Here is a 21,303-nt window from a genome sequence, read left to right as displayed (position 1 = left end):
GGAATGCAGCTATGTAGAAATAGATCATGAAATAGGAAATTACAGTATATTCCATGACATTCCAGTCTCTCCCTGGTTTGTTAAATAATAATTAATTAATATAATTAATAATAATAAAATAAATAATCTGTGGGAATAAAAGGGAAAGCGAGGAAATAGAGGTAAAACACTAATAAAAAAATAAAACACATTAACCTTTATACCTGGGCCTTAAATTGTAGATGTGTTGCAGGTCTAGTGGTGATTCAGATGAATGTATTTTTTATAATAAAATCTTGTATAGTATTGTTTTAATGTCATAAGTCAGAATCAGGACATTTCAGACAGGCAATAAACTGCTCCAGCACCTGAGATTTGTTGCAACTTCACTCCTAAATTTCTAGCAGTGGACGCTGTAAAGATATCAAGATATCACAGCTTATTTATTTCATGTGATAATGATATTGCACAAACATAAATATGTATAAAAAGTATTTATTGAATATAATCATGTGCAACATTTTCATCCAATGTACAATAGGTTAATTCGTTCGCACCGTGACATGGTGTTACATCACATTCAGCATATCACAGTTATTAACACGGCACATCATTTTGTGCGTAAAGGATCAGAAAAAGTCTATTCTTTACCATACATATTTTCCCCATGTTGCATTGTTCCTGGATGAATAAATAAAGCAGAATCCTTCTTTTATAAACAAAGGGTAAACAGTAACACCATAATAAGTCCCCTGCAGCTTCACTTCTTACTCTGCCTCCGGCTAAAATCAGTTCATGTTTGTTATCGCTTGGGCGACAAATAGAAAATTTTGTTGACTTCACTAATGGAAACATCTTTCAGTCTGGGTATTCCCCCCTTGTGGCAGTCTGTTGTCCTCTGGCCTTGAGCGTACACATCTGTGGCAGAGAGGAAACAATAAAGGGTGTTAGGGAAGTTCAGAACACCATGAGGAAATACTTAAGACTTGAGTGTTTTGTCATGTGACCTGATGTCAGATTAACTGTACCATGTATATTTATATTTATATTATAATGTACAGTACATGATATCTTTAGCTTTTAAAATACTTTTCCCATTGCCATTTAGAAATGAATTGCTAAAGTTTTTGTTGTTACTTGTAGCAGAAGTCATTATGTCATAATGTTGCCACACAGCTGCATTGTCACCTAACCAGTAGGTCAGTTAGCTATGGCAATGTCCTCACCTGTGATGTTGTCCACGGAGTCGAGTGGAGCCGTGTTGGTCATGTTCACCCCGAACAGCACCACAAAAGTGATCACGGCTGCAACCAGCAGATAGATTGGCACAGCAAGGGCCCAATACCTACACAAGGATGAAAAAGGTTTCAGTTAACGTTCATAAAACTTCTTATGTGGTACGTGTATTTCCTGAGGCGCACTGTTTCATTTAACAGTCAAAAGAGGGGACTCGTTACTGGATAACTACTATCAGATTATTTTCTACTTACTTTTGAGGCCAGTAAGTGAGACCTATTGAATGAAGCCACTCATCTGGTATAAATGCCCACAGGCAATACAGAACTGTGGAGAAAAGAAAGAAAAGGTCATAATGCAGACATGGTTGACAGGGTTTTTTGTTTGAAATCAAACAGGGAAATTATGGATTGGGCTTTGTTTGCAGGTGCTTTTTTAATATTTAAGAGAGATATCTTAAAAGATAAGATAATCCTTTATTAATCCCACAATGGGGACATTTGCAGGATTACAGCAACAAACAACAAGAGGCATCAGTAAAAAAACAAAAAAAACAAGATCTAATAAATAAGCAATTAAACAATAAAGATATAGTAAGTAAGAAAACAGTAAAAAAACAAGATATAAAAAATAGACAATGAGAGGTTGGGTTCACATTATTGCATATACAGTATGAATATGAAATGTTGATATTGTACAAAATATTGAAAATTTATATTGCACAGTGGAAATTTAAAGCAAATTTGTAGAATATTTAACCAAAACGGATACAGAGAAATATTTTTTTATTCTTCAGTAAATTAAATTAATATAAACTGTATATTATTTAAAAAGGGGGAAATGTATAGTATAAAAATTTGTTTTTATATGTGTAGCTGTTTCTGAATTGACCACAAGCAAAACGAATCTGCACAAAATAATAATAAAAAAGAATGCAACAATGGCAACAAATAGATTGTTAACCTCACTTTTTTAAAAGTCAGATATGATAACATATTTTAAACCCAGTGGAATAATGTCTGTGCTGTTATGTACATGAAAATGTATAAACATGCTATACTATTCACACAGTGTCTCAGCTGGATTTTTCCATTTTAATGTTTAACATTTTAATATTGGTAGAGTGAAACGACAATATATGACTTACAGAAGCCAAACTTTGAGCCCAGGAAAAGGACAAACCCATAAATGGCTCTCTCAGGCAGAGGAGAGGGAGAGTTTACCACCATGATCTGAAACCACAACAAAAAAAACAGAGAAAGGTACGATAACGAAGTGTAATATTACGAGAACAAAGTCATAACTTTTCAAGAAAAAAAGTCGTAATATAACTCGAATAAAGTCAAAACTTTACGAGAATTTTTTTTTAATATTACTCGAATAAAGTCATAATATAACTCGAATAAAGTCACAACTTTACAAGAAAAAAATTCGTAATATTACGAGAATAAAGTCATAATAAAACTAGAATAAAGTCACAACTTTACGAGGAAAAAGTTGTAATATTACAAGAATAGAGTCGTAACATAACGAGAATAAAGTCATAACTTTACGAGAAAAAAAGTCTTAATATTACGAGAATAAAGTCGTAATATAACTAGAATAAAGACAAAACTTTACAAGAAAAAATTTCGTAATATTACGAGAATAAAGTCATATCTTTACGAGAAAAAAAGGAAATAACATGTAAAATTACCACTACTACACTATTTATATATATACACTAATATTATGACTTTATTCTCATAATACTACTTTTTTTCTCGTAAACCTATGACTTTATTCTCATAATATTATGACTTTATTCTCATAATATTATGGCTTTATTCTCGTAATCTCAGATTAATTTTTTCCCCTCAATGTGGCCCTAATACTCGTACATTAAACATACAAAAACAATAAATAAAAATGAAAATGTAAACAAAATAACAGTTATTCATTTCCACTAATGTGTTTATAAATCCACAGGGAGCCACTGGAGAGGAGCTGAAGAGCTGCAGGTTGGTTACAGACCCTCCTAACAGCTAGCAGCAGCAGCAGCTAAGAACATCCAGATGTATTCCTCTCAAACACACACCTACCAGATGCTGTATGTTCCTGCCAACGCACCTAAACGGAGCTTTAGATACAAGATATCTTCGACATACGTATTTATTATAAATATCAGTGAAGAATACGTTAAAAAAACACCTTTAAATCAAAAATTTTACCAAAACAGAGGCTGCCTTTTAGCTTCAAAGCTGTTAATCAACTTCCTACGTATGGTCCCAACTGATATTCAGTCCGATGTGAAACCACAAAACAAGTTTCCGCTTTCCTCAAAGAAGCGAATGAAACATAAAATGTAATTTTAAAACTTATTAACACATCAAATAAATTGGAGTGAATATTATTATTGGAAAACTCGCACTGTAGTTGTTGGGATTGTTTTAGTCTGTAACTAACTAACTAACTAACTCGCGTGTGACGTAGTGATGGGAATTTAGGCTCTTTTTAGTGAGTCAGATCATTTGGCTGAGCTCACCAAGAAGAGCCGGCTCTTTCGGCTCCCAAACGGCTCTTCATTTTACCACTACTGCCTTTTATAATTCAAACAAATTTAGCGCTGTTTTGACCTATGATTAGTATGTGTGCACATATATCACTTAAACTGTTCAATATAATTATACTAAACCTTATAATTTCCAGAATACCGTAATTTTACATGCTGCTTCGTTTCCGACTGTCACTCATCTTGTCTGCTATTCGCGCACCGCATTCCTCTCTCTCTTTCTCTCCTCCTCTCCCTCCTGCTCTGTACCTGTAGACCGTCAGCGCGCCGTCTCTCCCTGCTTGATGGTATGATCCTTGTGTGTCATCACCTGATTGCTCACACGGACGACATTAACACAACATTCAGTCACAGTCAGTGCATGGAATACCCGTGGCGCGGAGAAAATTGTCCTATCATTCTGCATTGAATTAATTAAAGAAAAAAGTAAAGAAAAAAAACAGCTCTCGGATGGGAGCCGGCTCTTATCGTTCACTTAAAAGAGCCGGCTCTTTGAACCGACTCGTTCGCGACCAACACATCACCAGTGTTACGATTTCCTGTTTTTTGCCGGACCCATTTGGCTGCTGCACATCTCGGAAATATACATTTACGCATGGCTTTGGAAGGAGCACCTGAAGTTTGCTACTGAGCTATTTTCTCAGCAGTTAAGGGACACAACAGAGCAATAGTGCGGCTCCAAGGTAAACTTACTGCGGGGAAACATTTGTAGGTGAGCCAGTGTTGACTGTTAGTTGTTTTAACAGTAACTAAGGTTACTAGTAACTGGTAACTAAGCGACGGAGCTCTGACTGTCCACATGGCTGAAGTGGCCATCATGTCAAAGGTGGCAAAGAAGAAAGACTCTCCTGCTAAAACACAACGACCCAAATCTACAGAGAAGAAATGCACAGTGCAAGAGAAAAGAAAACAGTGGATGACAGAGAAGTTCAGGAAGATAAAGCCACAAGCCAAGAACCAAGCAACCAAAGCTAAACCTCCACCTTCAGTGGTACCTCCTAAAGATGGCCTGCAGTTCTCTGCTAACTGGAAGCTGCTACAAGAGGTTTGTCATTGAAATAGTTCCTCTGTAGCTTGTTTACATATCATCATATATGTGCATTTAGCTTTTGTCACATTCATTATTTCCTGAATAACTTTGCTCATTCATTCATTCATTCATTCATTCATTCATTCATTCATTCATTCATTCATTCATTCATTCTCACTGTGCAATATCATTTTCCACTTGTGCAATTTTGTTAATAGTCTGTTTATTGTCAATACTGTATATACTGCTCCTATTTTTATACTTCCTTCTATTTAAATGGTTCATATTTTGTTACACTTTGTTTATCTCTTTTTTTTTTTTACTGTGTTAGCTGATGCATCTTGTTTTCTGCACTATCCCCTTTGCTGCTGTACACTGCAAATTTCCCCACTGCGGGACTAATAAAGGAATATGTTATCTTATCTTAAACTTTTTCCACAGATGTTAAAAGCCAGTCAACCGGAGAAGAAGCAGCAGCAACCTGTGACACCAAAACCTCAGAATGGTGTCCTGCAAAAAAAGGAGGCTAAAGAAAGTTCTTCTAAAATTATTTCCAAGAACAATGTCAGTCCCGGGCAGACAGACACTGGGAAAAAAGTGAAGCACAAAACTGTTCCAAGCAGTGTCGTCCCAAAGGACTCTCAGGTGAACTCGAAGGTTCCGGCTGTCTCGGAGGCGAAACAGTCTGCTGCTGCTCCAAAAAGGAAAAAAGACGGTGGAAAGTCAAACAGCGAGCAAGCAGCCAAGAAAAAGAAGCCTGTGGTTGAAGAGACGAAACCTACAGAGTAAGTGTACAGAACTAACTTCTGCTTATATTCAGGTCAAGAAGAACTGCGGCTGCTAACTTCATCTTGTTCTTTGCTATTGCAGACCGGACATTTGGTTTGATGATGTAGACCCTGACGACATTGAGGCAACGGTGGGAGCAGAGGCGGCAGAGATCATGAGGAAGAAGCAGGGCGTTCAGAAACACAAGGACACAGAGAGCGCCCTGGTCAAGGAGAAAGCCTTTGAGGGGTGAGTGACGACAAAGTCCTTTTGTAGCCTCACAGATGTAGTACAAAAGTGTTTGTGTCATACTGATTTAAAGTGTAATGCCAGTTAAGTCATTAAATGAGAAGTCCGATATGACCTGAATGCAGCATCGGCACCGGTCTAGCTGCAGTGTTGCCTGTGCTTTTAAAGGACCATACTGCTGTTTTTTTATATTTTAGTGCATTTTACAAATAGCGCATATTTAGAAGAATAAATTGACTTTTTGGGATATTTGCTTATTTACTTTCTTGCCTTGAGATAGATGAGAAGATCGATACCACTCTCATATCCGTATGGTAAATATAAGATGAGCTTAAAGACTGAAAACAGGGGGAAACAAACAGCTAGCCTCTCTGAAGGTAACACAATCTGCCTCTCGTCACCACTGAAGTTCACTAATTAGTGACTTCCTGTAGGGATGCACAATAATATCGGCACGTTACCGGTATCGGCAGATAAAGGCTTTAAAGTGAAACATCGGCAGCAGCCAGAAATCAACATTTCCTCCAATATGTTACATAAGAATAAATATGGTGTGTTTTACAGGGCGCCAGAGATGCAAACAAAAATTTGTCAAATGCAAACATACAGTATGTTTGAGAGAGCAAAGACAGTAGAGAGCAAAAGACAGAGAGAGAGGCACAGAGACACACAAGGGTGACTATCTCTGCTGTGTAACACAGAGGATTGGACTCAAGATGAGCCTCTCCTCTGGCACAAATTGATCTATGTTGTCAGGTGTGCCTAGACGATTACCCACCATGTCTACAAATACAACAACTAAACATTTTCATTGGTCGCACCGGTGCGCCTGACATTTAACAGGTCTGTCTGTGTGTGCATATGTTTAGTGTTATTTTTGTAAACAGTTAGTCTGGAGCCATGTTTTACATATAACCTAAGTTTAAGTAGTTTTCTTATTTTGCCCAGTGAATGTGTGCATTCTTTATGTCTACATCTGCCAGTGGCCATCATGATAACAGTAGGCACAATATTATGTTAATTCCACTACAGGAACACTTGACGTTCTCTGCAGTTAAGTGGAAAAAAATATGTTCATATATCGGTATCGGCATCGTCAATTGGCCAAAATGAGTTGGAAAATATCGGCATATCGGATATCGGCAAAAATCCAATATTGTGCATCCCTAACTTCGTGGTCTCAGCTGGTCTCCTTGCAACCTCACGGGGATGACAAGACTCCAGGAAGCTACCTTTAGACGAAGCGAGTTGAACTGTTTCCCCCTGCATCCAATCGTTATGCTACGCTGAGCTAACCGGCTGCTGTCTGTAGCCTCATATTTAACAGACAGACATGAGATTGGCATCAATCTTCTCATTAAACATTAATCTCAAGAATAGGCATATTTCCCCAACGTCCAGCCTATTTGTTGGACATCACTACCTACTATATTCCCTGGCATATCATACTGGTTTAGATTGTTCAACAAGATGTCTCTACCTTTCACACAGCCATTGGTTTCTATTTATTTTGTAACAGCATGAAAATGAACTTGCAGAGACATAACACTTTGTAATTGACAGCAGGGACAACTGTGTTTTTTTTTTTATATCTGAGACTTTAGAATCAGCTTACAAACAGCTGCTTTTACTCCCAAGAAAGCTACGAAATGAACGTAATGTTGTTCATGATGATCCTATTTTCAATTTGTTTGTGTTTCCCTTTCTGGCAACGTAGCTTGTGAATACAAATGTGAACTTGCAGCTGCTTTGAATGGATGTAAAACACATTAAAAAGTGTCAAACACAACAACATTCTGTGGAAAAAGATTGGCACTGAAGATAAATGGCCCAATACAGATACAGACAGAGTCAAATTCCTTATATGTGTAGACATACTTGGCCAATAAAGCAGATTCAGAATAACAATATGTAACAAAAAGAGACAACAGATCTTTCTCAGGCAGGTTGATGTAGTAGTGAAGACTGTCCTCTCTTAACACGCTGTATGCCATCCGCCGACCGTTAGCCTCACCAGAGCCGTGGCCATCGATTGCGAGATGGTGGGAGTCGGTCCTGACGGAGAGGACAGCATCTTGGCTCGCGTGTCCCTCGTGAACCACTTTGGGAAATGCATCTATGACAAATACGTGAAACCCACAGAGAAGGTGACAGACTACCGGACAGCCGTCAGTGGCATCCGACCACAGGACATCAAAGACGGTGAGTCTTGAAAGTAGTTGTAATGAACAATAAACAACTGTATGAAAAACTGAAACAAGTTGCTTGACAATATTCTTCATGTACTTTCAACCCATAATTTATCATCCATGTTTGCATCACTGTAGGAGAGGATGTACGGACTGTGCAGAGCGAGGTTGCTGAGATCCTGCAAGGCAGAATAGTGGTTGGACATGCCATACACAATGACTTAAAGGTAGACTGGATGTAATATGTGTGAGGGAACTAAAATAATTTTCAAAATAAATGTAAGCACTTGTAAACCAATGTTAAACTCCGTTTTCAGATTTTACTCCTGGATCATCCAAAAAAGAAAATCCGGGACACTCAGAAGTACAAACCTTTTAAGAAGGCTGTAAAGGTACTTATACTACTTTAAAGTAGACATACCATGTGCACATGAAACCCCCTGACCCAGTTCTCAGAATCAGTGTTTTATATGATTATTTCCTTTTTTCTCTATAGAGTGGTCGACCTGCGCTGAGAGTCCTCTGTAGAGAAATACTCCACGTTAAAGTCCAACAGGGTGAACATTCATCCGTAAGTCATCAACACAGACACTTTTCCACTTCTCCAAATATGTTATAATGTGCTAAAATGTTCTACCTTTCTCTCACATTAACAATAGTTTTCTAATAATAGTTGATTTAGAAAACATCAGTGCACAAAATTACAAAGAATACCCATTAAAAAAAAAGTAAAACCTAGCATGTTGGACTGATTTCTCCCTCTCTTCTATCAGGTCCAAGACGCACAGGCCACCATGAGGCTCTACACCATGGTGAAAAAACAGTGGGAAGCAGAGATTAAAGCCAGCCATAATAACAAAGACTCAGCCAAGAAGCGTGAAAGGAAGCTTCCTAAGAACAGGTTCAAGAATCTCATGGGATTATGAATTCAACACCAATCTGCAAGAGGACAGTATCATCCCAGGGTCAGAGCATCGCTGACTGAAACGATCAAAGGTTTGGCGAGATGTCCATAAAAATGTGTTTTTAACAGATGGTCGCTCGGACAGGACATTCCAGGATGCGAAAGACTTCAACAAAGTCAGGAGTGTTCTGCCTGAGCATCCCAGGCTGCGGCTCCTCGCACAGGAACCAAAACATCTGGGAGATTATGGAGCTTTTATTTACAATGATCCTTTCAGTCATTTCCTCCTTAAATCTTCCGAGAATTCATTTCCCAACATGGTGTTCCCAGCAGTCGGAGGCAGGTGTTCAAATCACCCAATTTCATCTCCTGAGAATTGAGTTCTCATGAGTTTCATGGGAACTCAATTATCCACCCACTAGCACACAATCAATTATTTTGCATAACGGTTCCAGTATTATATAAATTGTGTGTTTAGATTAGGGATGCACCGATACTGACTCAAATAGCTGGATTGGGTATCGTTGACAATGGAGCCTCTAATCTATTAGATTCAATTCTATGTTTGTATTGTAATTCCTGTTAATTTTGAAGATTTTCTACCAAGTTGCTGGTGTACGCTTTATTATTTTAACGAATAACAATTCAATAAAATTACATCTATGTATTTATTTGTTACATTTTGCAAAGTCAGGAAAACAATGTTTAGGTTAGGCCTGATGTTGCCTAACACATAACAGAATGATCCCAGTCACTTCCACACAGTGAGGCATACAGCTTATTAATTAAACACTGGTATCGGATCGGTACTCGACCCAAAGCCCAGGTATCGGTACCGGGACTGAAAAAGTCGGATCGGTGCATCCTTAGTTTGGATCTTTGTTCTCTCATGACTTGGTTTGTAGTAATGTATTTCCTGGTTGCCTTAAATGTTTTAAAAAGTATAAATAAAACTCCTCATCTGTGATACAGTGTTTGTCAAGTGAACACATCCAAGTCCAGTTTTACCTTAAACTAATCTCCGACAATATAGTGTCTTGTACGATACTATACGATACACTATATTGTCCTCTTGGGGACATTTGTCTTGGACTCAGTGCTGCACACCATCAGCTGCCTCCACAGCAGCATCAATAAATAGAAACATTCAAAACAAACAACAATCCACATGTAAACAGAGAAATGTAACCACAAACAACATATACTGCACATTACCCATATTGCACAAGATCTATATAAAACAGCATAAATAAGAGATAAAAATAAGAATAAGTACACCAAGACGATATTGCACAACCCTATAGCCTCAAGAAACATTATTTAAAATTTTACATTTTGATCGAGGAGGGCACAAACAAGTTTTTAAAACAGTTCAGTTTGCATCTGGGGACTCTGTATTGTCTGCCAGATGGTAAGAGCTCATACTTGTTGCTCATTGACATCATCTTGATCACAGAGCTACTGGTTTACAACCACATAGTTGTCGGATTATTTACTGGACATCACTACCTACTATATTCCCTGGCATATCATACCGGTTTAGATTGTTGAATAAGATGTCTCTACCTTTCACACAGCCATTGGTTTCTATTTATTTTGTAACAGCATGAAAATGAACTTGCAGAGACATAACACTTTGTAATTGACAGCAGGGACAGCTGTGGTTTTTGTTATATCTGAGACTTTAGAATCAGCTTACAAACAGCTGCTTTTACTCCAAGAAAGCTACGAAATGAACGTAATGTTGTTCATGATGATCCTATTTGAATTAATTTGTGTTTCCCTTTCTGGCAACGTAGCTTGTGAATACAAATGTGAACTTGCAGCTGCTTTGAATGGATGTAAAACACATTAAAAAGTGTCAAACACAACAACATTCTGTGGAAAAAGATTGGCACTGAAGATAAATGGCCCAATACAGATACAGACAGAGTCAAATTCCTTATATGTGTATACATACTTGGCCAATAAAGCAGATTCAGAATAACAATATGTAACAAAAAAGAGACAACAGATCTTTCTCAGGCAGGTTTATGTAGTAGTGAAGACCAGAATCAGAATCAGTGTTTTACACACGTGGACAAAATTGTTGGTACTCTTCCGTTAAAGAAAGAAAAACCCACAATGGTCACTGAAATAACTTGAAACTGACAAAAGTAATAATAAATAAAAATTTACTGAAAATGAACTAATGAAAATCAGATATTGTTTTTGAATTGTGGTTCAACAGAATCATTTAAAAAAACAAACTAATGAAACTGACCTGGAAAAAATGATGGTACCCTTAACTTAATATTTTGTTGCACAACCTTTTGAGGCAATCACTGCAATCAAGCGATTTCTGTAACTCTCAATGAGACTTCTGCACCTGTCGACAGGTATTTTGGCCCACTCCTCGTGAGCAAACTGCTCCAGCTGTCTCAGGTTTGAAGGGTGCCTTCTCTAGACTGCATGTTTCAGCTCCTTCCACAGATGTTCAATAGGATTTAGATCCGGGCTCATAGAAGGCCACTTCAGAATAGTCCAATGTTTAGTTCTTAGCCATTCTTGGGTGTTTTTAGCTGTGTTTTGGGTCATTATCCTGTTTGAGGAGCCATGACCTGCAACTGAGACCAAGCTTTCTGACACTGGGCAGCACATTTCGCTCCAGAATGCCTTGATAGTCTTGAGATTTCATTGCACCCTGCACAGATTCAAGACACCCTGTGCCAGATGCAGCAAAGCAGCCCCATAACATAACCGAGCCTCCTCCATGTTTCACATTAGGTACAGTGTTCTTTTCTTTGGATGCTTCATTTTTGCGTCTGTGAACATAGAGCTGATGTGACTTGCCAAAAAGCTCCAGTTTTGTCTCATCTGTCCAAAGGACATTCTCCCAGAAGCTTTGTGGCTTGTCAATATGCATTTTGGCAAATTCCAGTCTCGCTTTTTTATGATTTGCGTCCTCCTCGGTTGTCTTCCATTAAGTCCACTTTGGCTCAAACAGTGACGGATGGTGCGATCTGACACTGATGTACCTTGACCTTGGAGTTCACCTCTAATCTCTTTGGAAGTTGTTCTGGGCTCTTTGGTTACCATTCGTATTATCCGTCTCTTCAATTTGCCATCAATTTTCTTCTTGCGGCCACGTCCAGGAAGGTTGGCTACAGTCCCATGGACCTTAAACTTCTGAATAATATGTGCAGCTGTAGTCACAGGAACATCAAGCTGCTTGGAGATGGTCTTATAGCCTTTACCTTTAACATGAAGGTCTATAATGTTCTTTCTGATCTCCTGAGACAACTCTCTCCTTAGCTTTCTGTGGTCCATGTTCAGTGTGGTACACACCATGATACCAAACAGCACAGTGACTACTTTTCACCCTTTAAATAGGCAGACTGACTGATTACAAGTTTGAAGACACCTGTGATGCTAATTACAGGACACACCTTAGTTTAACATGTCCCTATGGTCACATTATTTTACATCTTTTCTAGGGGTACCATCATTTTTTGTCCAGGTCAGTTTCATTAGTTTGTTTTTTAAAATGATTCTGTTGAACCATAATTCAAAAACAATGTCTGATTTTCATTAGTTAATATTCAGTGAATTTTTATTTATTATTACTTTTGTCAGTTTCAAGTTATTTCAGTGACCATTGTGGGTTTTTCTTTAACGGCAGGGCACCAACAATTTTGTCGACGTGTGTATATGATTATTTCCTTTTTTCTCTAGAGTGGTCGACCTGCGCTGAGAGTCCTCTGTAGAGAAATACTCCACGTTAAAGTCCAACAGGGTGAACATTCATCCGTAAGTCATCAACACAGACACTTTTTTTTTTCCAAATACGTTATAATGTGCTAAAATGTTCTACCTTTCTCTCACATTAACAATAGTTTTCTAATAATAGTTGATTTAAAAAACATCAGTGCACAAAATTACAAAGAATACCCATAAAAAAAGTAAAACCGTGGACTGATCTCTCCCTCTCTTCTATCAGGTCCAAGACGCACAGGCCACCATGAGGCTCTACACCATGGTGAAAAAACAGTGGGAAGCAGAGATTAATGCCAGCCATAAAAACAAAAACTCAGCCAAGAAGCGTGAAAGGAAGCTTCCTAAGAACAGGTTCAAGAATCTCATGGGATTATGAATTCAACACCAATCTACAAGAGGACAGTATCATCCCAGGGTCAGAGCAGTGCTGACTGAAACGATCAAAGGTTTGGCAATATGTCCATAAAAATGTGTTTTTAACAGATGGTCGCTCGGACAGGACATTCCAGGATGCGAAAGACTTCAACAAAGTCAGGAGTGTTCTGCCTGAGCATCCCAGGCTGCGGCTCCTCGCACAGGAACCAAAACATCTGGGAGATTATGGAGCTTTTATTTACAATGATCCTTTCAGTCATTTCCTCCTTAAATCTTCCGAGAATTCATTTCCCAACATGGTGTTCCCAGCAGTCGGAGGCAGGTGTTCAAATCATCCAATTTCATCTCCTGAGAATTGAGATCTCATGAGCACATAAGAACTCAATTATCCACCCACTAGCACACAATCCATTTGTTTGCATAATGGTTCCAGTATTATATAAATTGTGTGTTTAGATTAGGGATGCACCGATACTGACTCAAATAGCTGGATTGGGTATCGTTGACAATGGGGCCTCTAATCTATTCAATTCAATTCTATGTTTATATACTATATATACATTATATACTTGAATTGTGATTCCTGTTAATTTTGATTTAGATCTTTGTTCTCTCATGACTTGGTTTGTAGTAATGTGTTTCCTGGTTGCCTTAAATGTTTTAAAAAGTATAAATAAAACTCCTCGCCATTGAGACAGTGTTTGTCAAGTGAACACATCCAAGTCCAGTCCTACCTTTAGCTAATCTCCGATAATTGTGTCTTGTACGATACGATACACTATATTGTCCCCTTGGGGACATTTGTCTTGGACATCATCAGCTGCCTCCACAGCAGCATCAATAAATAGAAATATTAAAAACAAACAACAATCCACATAAACACATAAACAGAGAAACATAATAATGTAAACCACAAACAACATATATCGCACAATACCAATATTGCACAAGATATATATATAAAACAGCAAAATAAGACTTAAAAATAGGAATGAGAACACCAAGACGATATTGCACAACCCTATAGCCTCAAGAAACATTATTTAAAATTTAACATTTTGATCGAGGAGGGCACAAACAAGTTTTTCTAACAGTTCAGTTTGCATCTGGGGACTCTGTATCGTCTGCCAGATGGTAAGAGCTCATACTTGTTGCCATCATTGACATCATCTTGCTCACAGAGCTACTGGTTTACAACCGCATAGTTTGTCGGATTATTTACTGCCTCAATGACAGCCAAAGTCTGTCCGAAGTTGGACCACAACAGCGTAATGTGTTTCACACATCACCTCCACATGAGTTCTCAGATGATACATCTGTAGAAAGAAGTGCCTATTTTCTGTGTATCTTGGCTTTGGTCTCCATATAACTCTACTTTTAATGTTTTTTGAAACATCTCCACAATGTGCAAGACTCGAGTTTTATGAGGCTGATCTTACCTGTTTGGATCGGGGCTTCTCATAGCTGCACAGTCTTCTGTAAATGTGTGTACTTCCAGTGATAGAGGGATTTAGGCTCCTCGGGTGCCTGCAGTGTGTCAGTGTGATTTGCTGCCGATGGTTGATGGAGAATGTGCCCTTCTCATAGTAGAAATTAAACCTTGGTCAGAGGAGTGCAGGCTCTAAATTATTATGGAGCCCGATCAGACTCTGGAAGCCTCAGGCGGATGAATACGTACCTTCTTTATCTTTCTCTGACAAACACACCGGTACCCTTCAGCTTTAGAAGGATGAACTGTCTTTCCAGCTTCAAATGCTAGTGTATGTTTACAATAGTGCATTATATGGTTGCCTTGAAGCAAACGTAAATTCAGTATTATCTTACACAATCTCATCCATGCTGGAATTTCTATGTGATTTTTCTTCTCTTTTTTTTGCAGTCATGGTGATGAAACAAGGGATTTTTTGCTCCCTGTGTACCAACAGTATGACGGTGTGATATGCTGCCCAGAGGCTGATGCAAAGTGTGCCCTACATTGCTGAAGTGAATGTGACGCCCTTGGTCTGCAGCCTGCAGGCTCTAAATTAGGCTCCGCATGGAGCCCGGTCTGACGCTGTGAAGGCCTCTGGTAGATCACAACAGAAAACCTCTGAGTAAATTTGGATGCGTGAGTTGACTCATCTGCTGATAAAAAGCCTTTTTTAAGATTTTGTTTTCTGGATAACACTGGGTGTTTTGGTACAGCTTGTACCAAAGTTATTGTGATGCAACAGAATAGCACAGATGAATCCTCACTGGATTTCCCCCATGTGTGGTAGCCAATAACAGTCTCCCTCTAGTGGTTAAATATTTAAAGACAAGATGAAAAGTCAGAAGAAGAACATACAGAGCAGATTTGATAGATTATAGGAAATGTATTGCTGGAGATAGTTGATGAAAGTTTTATTATTTTTGAATTTAAGTCATCTGAACTTCACACTGCATTGGATACAGCTCAGATTAACCACACTGGATATATGAATCTCACCAAAATAGATACATTTAACAGTAATCAAACATTAAAGTTGGGCATAATAGCATGAATACAGTTACGCAACACTCAACAAATATTCCAAGAAATAGCTTTCTATCAGATCTTTCTTTCAATAGAGTATAAATGAGTGTTGTTGTGCTCAACAACGACAAAAATGGACTGTAAAGTAGACACAACTTACTGCACTTTGTGTAAATGTATTATGAATAAGCAAGTTTCCTGTTATTGTTTACAAAGATTCATATGTTTTGCAATTTAGTTTGTAAGTTCACCGATGTCCCTGCCACAAACTACAGCCTCCATCATGATCATAAAGCTGAATCAAAACCTCTCTAAAACACTTTCAACAAAAGCTAAACATAACTTTAATGAGGTGTAGGATTTATTGCAGGATATCTGTATTAGACTGGATTAGTTTTACCTAGGTGCACATAATAATACATTACAACTGAGTGTTTTATGAATGAAAGGCTGTTCTCCATTAACAAAAGATGTAAAACCTAGAAAGATTACGCTTCCGATGCTCTCTAGGGATTAATCACTCATTTATTTACGACTACAAAAATACAGTTGTGGTTCAACATTTGGTTTAGAGACTAATTATGAGAAGATGATTGAGCCAGGGCAAAAATAACACGAGTCCACACTGTGAAGGGATTAATTAGGAACGCTTTTATTCAAAACTTTACACCTGCCAAGCGACTATTTCCAGGATATTTGGATACAGCGATCAAACACCTCAGATTATGACGCTTAGAGAAATGAGGCATTACTCAAGAGAACTTTTAAAAAAGGCTTTTATTGTGAAAACTTTCAATTTCTGAGAAATTGTATGGAAGCAACACAGTGTTGCAATCATCTTTCATCCATTGCTCCATCCTTCCTCTTGCCGCCTGTATGGCTCCAGAACACGTCTATTTGATTAGATATTGACGGCAAATTTCATTTTAGCTTAAATGAGTTCAAAACATCATTCCATGTCAGCTGGCAATACCATTTCCTTTAGCGCGTCTGTATGTTATAATTATATGTGATCGCAGATGGAGCCTGGAAGAACACCCCAAAAATCCTATTTAATCAATTTGTCTGTTATACACACAGTGGGATACTGCACTTATAAAACTATGACCTCAGTAAGGTTTCGGTTACATTTTCGTAATAATACGGTATTTATGTCTTTTAATTCTTAAATGAATCAGGTAATTACTACTGCTCAATAGTGCATGACATAACATAATGAAGCTGTAGCACATACCTCTGGAGGACTGTAGCGTCTCTTATAGCATGCTAGAATTGTCCTAATAACTAGTGCTGGAAATAACATGGTAATAGGACTGCATTTAACAAATCTCATGATAGGTTTGGAGGCTGCCAACACTTGATTCATAATTCAATAAGACGTAGCTTACGGTCTTCCATTCTGCTGCACACTGTCTCAAAAGTGATTAGAATCAATATTTGTCACAGACCCCTGTGGGTTTTAAACACGCGGCAATTCTGCAAAGTTTGATTTGTGCGTTTTGTTTAGTTCTTGTACCGAAATCTATTTTATATCCCCTCGTGCAACCAGCTTCCGCTGAGCGTAAAACACATTACAGAACTGAAAATCACGTGAAGTGCACGGGAAGCACTGAGTCAGTGGACACTGTTTTTCGATCATTGATTGACAACATCAATATAGATTATTGAAGCACCGGTTACTCATTGTGAATTAGTCTTTGCATCCACAAGGCCAGCAATCCTTTCACCCTACAGTACAGTCCCCATCTGTGCAACTATATTGGACATGGTAGATATACTGGTAGAGGACTTTTTTAATTTGAATGATGTATACAATGTCTACCCATACATTAACGACCATAACATTTACTGGAAATAATGGTGAACCGACCGGCTGAGGACGCTGCTCCGTCAGCGCTTGAGAACCTCCTCTTGACCACACAATGTATCTTCAGTTCTGCTGCTCACTAATCCCTTATGCATGAGCTGCACCACAATGCCGTCCACAGACTGACTTTGGATGTGTAATGCTCACTCTTAGGACGAACAAAGTTGAGCATTCAGTATTTATGCAGGTTGATGAAGAAACACTGTCAGCTACTTTCTGTGGCCGACTTCCTTCTGCATTTGTTCTGGTCTGGTGACGCAGAGGGTGAATTCACTTTTAGTTTGACGCAGAGAGTGTTACCTTTGAACATACAAATGTTGTATGTTCATTTCATTCTTATAGTTGATAGCGGCGCGGCTCTATAGACAGCAACGTCGCTCTGTCCTCAACAACAATGGGATTAATTGCCAGTCAATTTTGTATAGTCATCGTTCCCCAGAGGATGAACCCTAATGACTTTGGTGGTCTCCTGACATTTCCTCTAGCGCCACCAGGAGGTTGACTTTTTTGGTTCAAGGTGAAATGTCTCTCTAACTATTGGATGGATTGTCGTGAAATTTCTTACTGATATTCAAAGCCCCTTGATAGTAAAATCTAATGACTTTGATGATCCCGACCTTTAATCTAGCACTTTGGTTTACGACTAGAGCGGTTCCGATACCGATATCAGCATCGGAAATGCGTCTGATACTGTCCAAAATTCGGTATCGGCAAGTACGCTAGTCTTTGCACCAATCCGATATCATAATTCATTAACCCAGGAAAAAAATCAACTTGTTTAACCGGAAATCAATTCTTCTTCGACGCTCCGAAACAGTAGTCTTCACTGTGCTGTTGCCCTGGATGTATCATGGCTGCCACTGGCAACTACTGTTTTAGAGCAGCGAAGAAGTCCTGATTGCAGGTAGTTTGTCATGTGACGGTAGCAAACAACAGTGCGGTGCTAGTGGAGAGTGTGACGGTGGTCAGAGCGAGGAAAATGTCAGCCATTTGGCAATATTTCACAGTGGAAAATCCAACAAGTAAAACGGCGATATGTACAATATGTAAGGCTTCTGTTTGGGGGTGGCACTAGTGTTGCCAGGTTCTACTGCATTCATTCTCTGTATGTATTGTTTTACAAAGGGTTTAACCTGCAGGCCATACAGCAAAGATAGAGATCATATCCATACATGGTCGGCAGTAAACACCTGTTAAATAATAATAATAATTACTATATATTTTCTTTATTACGCTGGTATCGGATCGGTACACGGTAAAAATGGTATCGGAACATCTATCCATCTATTTATGACCAAATACCTGCAAAACTCACATTCCCATCAGCCTCTGCTGTACTTTGTGTTTAGTGCTAAAACTGAGATGGTGAACCTGGTAAATATTACCTGCTAAACACAGCATTGTCACAGTGAGCATGTTGGCATGCTGATATTAGCATATACCCCTTAGCACCACTGTGCATAAGTACAGCCATATAAAGCCGCTAGCTATAGACTCTTTTGATAGGCTACTGAATGCTATAAATACTGCATAAAAACGCCTACAGACTTTGCTGGAAGGGCTCTGGCTGCTGTTTTTAACCGCTTGAATTATTGCTTACCTGTATAAATCATGTGTTTGACCGATCCTAGATGCAGGGCTTTGAAGGGTTGTAAAGAACAAGGAGTGATATAGTGCAGAACAGAGTTATGCATTGTTTCCTGAGGGTAATATAAAATGGCTGTAAATCTCACACGTGTGACATACATTTTAGACAAACAATATACAGTACTGTACATACAGAGAAAAGGCAGCGTTACGAGACCTAAAATGCTTTCATATTTACATAGGAATGTAGCTCATGTACAGAGTGACTTACAATTAACAGGTCTTGCTCATGGGCTCCTATAGCCGGACATGTAGATGCTGTGCGGATCAAACGTGTAATCTTGTGGCATATTTCAGCAAAAAAAACATGGAAAACAAAGGAAAAGGCTTCCCAGAGATAATACAAAGTAAAAACAAGGTGTAAAGTGAGAACATTTAATGCAGAACACAAAAAGGCAGAGATATGCAATCCACACAAGCTGCTGATCCAAGCCTGTTTTGTGTTCTCCATAATATGAGGTTTGTGTGTTTGTGCACATATTAAGCATATTAAATGTTCCTTTGTACTTTGTATGATCTACCAACACACTCTCTCCCCGCTGACATAATTCCCAGCTTTTAATGCGTCAGAATGTATGTAAAGATTTGATTCACTGTAAAGACAATGGCTCTGTGTTCAGCGCTGTAGCGTTAGAGCTGGGAGAGGCTTGACCGTTATCATGGTAGAGTTCGTTCACATGGTTTTCCTCCAGACAGTCTCAACACATACAAGTCAGATTGTTTGGAGACTCTGTAGATCTGACTGTTGTTTGTATTCGTCTTAACTTTGGAAAATGATAAAGGATAAGGGATATACGTATAAGCAGCCCTTTTGCATTTTTAATTTGTTAATTGAACAGTAACATAACCTCCTTTGTACTAAATGCACTTTAAAGAACTTGCATTTCTCCTTTACTCATCCTTTTTCTGTCAGCACTTTGCTCTCACGAGAACATCTCGCGGTCAAAGAAAAATGCTACCGGCACCTAAGCAATAGCCTTTTGGCCTTTTACTACTGTTGTAATTTTTATGAGGCCGCGTTGCACTCGACCCTGAGTTTCCTGTCCATAAGTGCATCAGCAACATTGCTTGGCCCAAACCTATAGGCCTCCTGCTAAAACAGTGTTTGTTTTAAGACTGAAATAATCTGTAATGTTCCTGCAGTGTGTCTTGTGTCAGGAATTTAATTGAAATAGTGGCATTTTTAAAGAGACAGATCCCTTAAAGCTACAGTGGGTAAAAATGGAGCAAATATGATTTAAAAAAAAGTTATTTTTATTTTATAACGGTCACTTTATCCTGACAGTAGTGCATGAGACAGGTAATCGGAAAAAGATCACATGCCTCTGTGTCCTCCGGTGTCCTTCGGTGTGTCCTCCGGTGTGTCCTTCGGTGTCCTCCGGTGCTCCTAATGGCATCTGCAAGATTTCACAGACCAGAGGAAAACAACCAATCAAAGCTGAGCTGGAGCCTTGCCGTCTCTGAGCAGCTGTCAATCACTCTTAAACTCTGATCAAACGGTCAAACTAGGCAGCGCTGATCAAATATGAATCAATATTCTGTTACTGTAATGTCTATTTCTCACCTCAAATGTTTTCAGAAACATCTTGTAGGGTACTGTTTAGCTGTAAAATGAAAAACTTTGTGACCCGGCAGCCATGTTGAGATCAGTTGAGGAAATACCAAGCACCGCCCACCAGCCGGAGCACACTTTCTCCTTTTACAGCTAAACAGTACACTACAAGATGTTTCTGAAAACATTTTAGGTGAGAAACAGGCATTACAGTAACAGAATATTGATTCATATTTAATCTGCGCTGCCTATTGACCATTTGATCGGAGTTTGCGAGTGATTGACAGCTGCTTCCCTTGAATGAACAGCCAATAGGAACGCTCTCTCTCTCTGAAATGACCTGTGATTGGCCAAAGTCTCCCATCACTGGCTAGATCTTTTAAAGCCTGAAAACAGAGCCACTAGGAGGAGCAGAAGTCTCTCTCAGATCACTTAAATTGCAATATGCTGAAAGGTTAAATATTCTTCCTACTGAAGCTTTAATGTCTGAGAACAGAGAGTGCCTTCTGAGGAAAATACACCAAAACAGTGTTTTTTCCTCTTCTCCTTGTTATTATTATTAATGAACATACTACTCCACAATCACTGTCTTCTAACCCACCTGCTCCTCTGCTACCACATGACTGCTGATGTCAGCCAGAGAGAGTCAAGGCTGGGAAACCTGTAGACAAAATGGTGCGTCCATCCAGCACAGTAGTGAGCATGT

General features: G+C 38.8%; 2 protein-coding genes across 3 annotated transcripts; one reads left to right on the top strand and one right to left on the bottom strand.

Moving 5' to 3' along the window:
* Positions 1 to 458: 458 nt before the first annotated feature.
* pigp (phosphatidylinositol glycan anchor biosynthesis, class P) lies at positions 459 to 3,558 on the bottom strand. 2 transcript variants are annotated; one of them, XM_074620952.1, is made up of 5 exons: positions 3,426 to 3,558; positions 2,363 to 2,447; positions 1,470 to 1,542; positions 1,206 to 1,324; positions 459 to 897 (listed from the first exon to the last, which is right to left on the bottom strand). In XM_074620952.1, the coding sequence occupies exons 2-5, from the start codon at positions 2,442 to 2,444 to the stop codon at positions 782 to 784; spliced, it is 390 nt and encodes a 129-aa protein (XP_074477053.1). In that variant the 5' UTR covers positions 2,445 to 2,447; positions 3,426 to 3,558; the 3' UTR covers positions 459 to 781. The 2 variants fall into 2 exon arrangements, with proteins under 2 accessions (XP_074477053.1, XP_074477054.1); XM_074620953.1 differs by lacking the exon at positions 3,426 to 3,558 and adding an exon at positions 3,297 to 3,423.
* Positions 3,559 to 4,336: 778 nt separating this feature from the next.
* On the top strand, positions 4,337 to 9,873 carry rexo4 (REX4 homolog, 3'-5' exonuclease). Its single transcript, XM_074620950.1, has 8 exons — positions 4,337 to 4,811; positions 5,238 to 5,581; positions 5,667 to 5,813; positions 7,822 to 8,015; positions 8,141 to 8,229; positions 8,320 to 8,394; positions 8,499 to 8,573; positions 8,776 to 9,873. Exons 1-8 carry the CDS (start codon positions 4,566 to 4,568, stop codon positions 8,926 to 8,928), a joined length of 1,323 nt encoding a protein of 440 aa, XP_074477051.1. The 5' UTR covers positions 4,337 to 4,565; the 3' UTR covers positions 8,929 to 9,873.
* The last annotated feature ends 11,430 nt before the right edge of the window (positions 9,874 to 21,303 follow it).

Source organism: Sebastes fasciatus, chromosome 20 (assembly GCF_043250625.1).
Source record: "Sebastes fasciatus isolate fSebFas1 chromosome 20, fSebFas1.pri, whole genome shotgun sequence".
Taxonomy (NCBI): domain Eukaryota; kingdom Metazoa; phylum Chordata; class Actinopteri; order Perciformes; family Sebastidae; genus Sebastes; species Sebastes fasciatus.
Note: the sequence above shows the minus strand (reverse complement) of the source record. Positions and strands in the feature narration are given on the sequence as shown.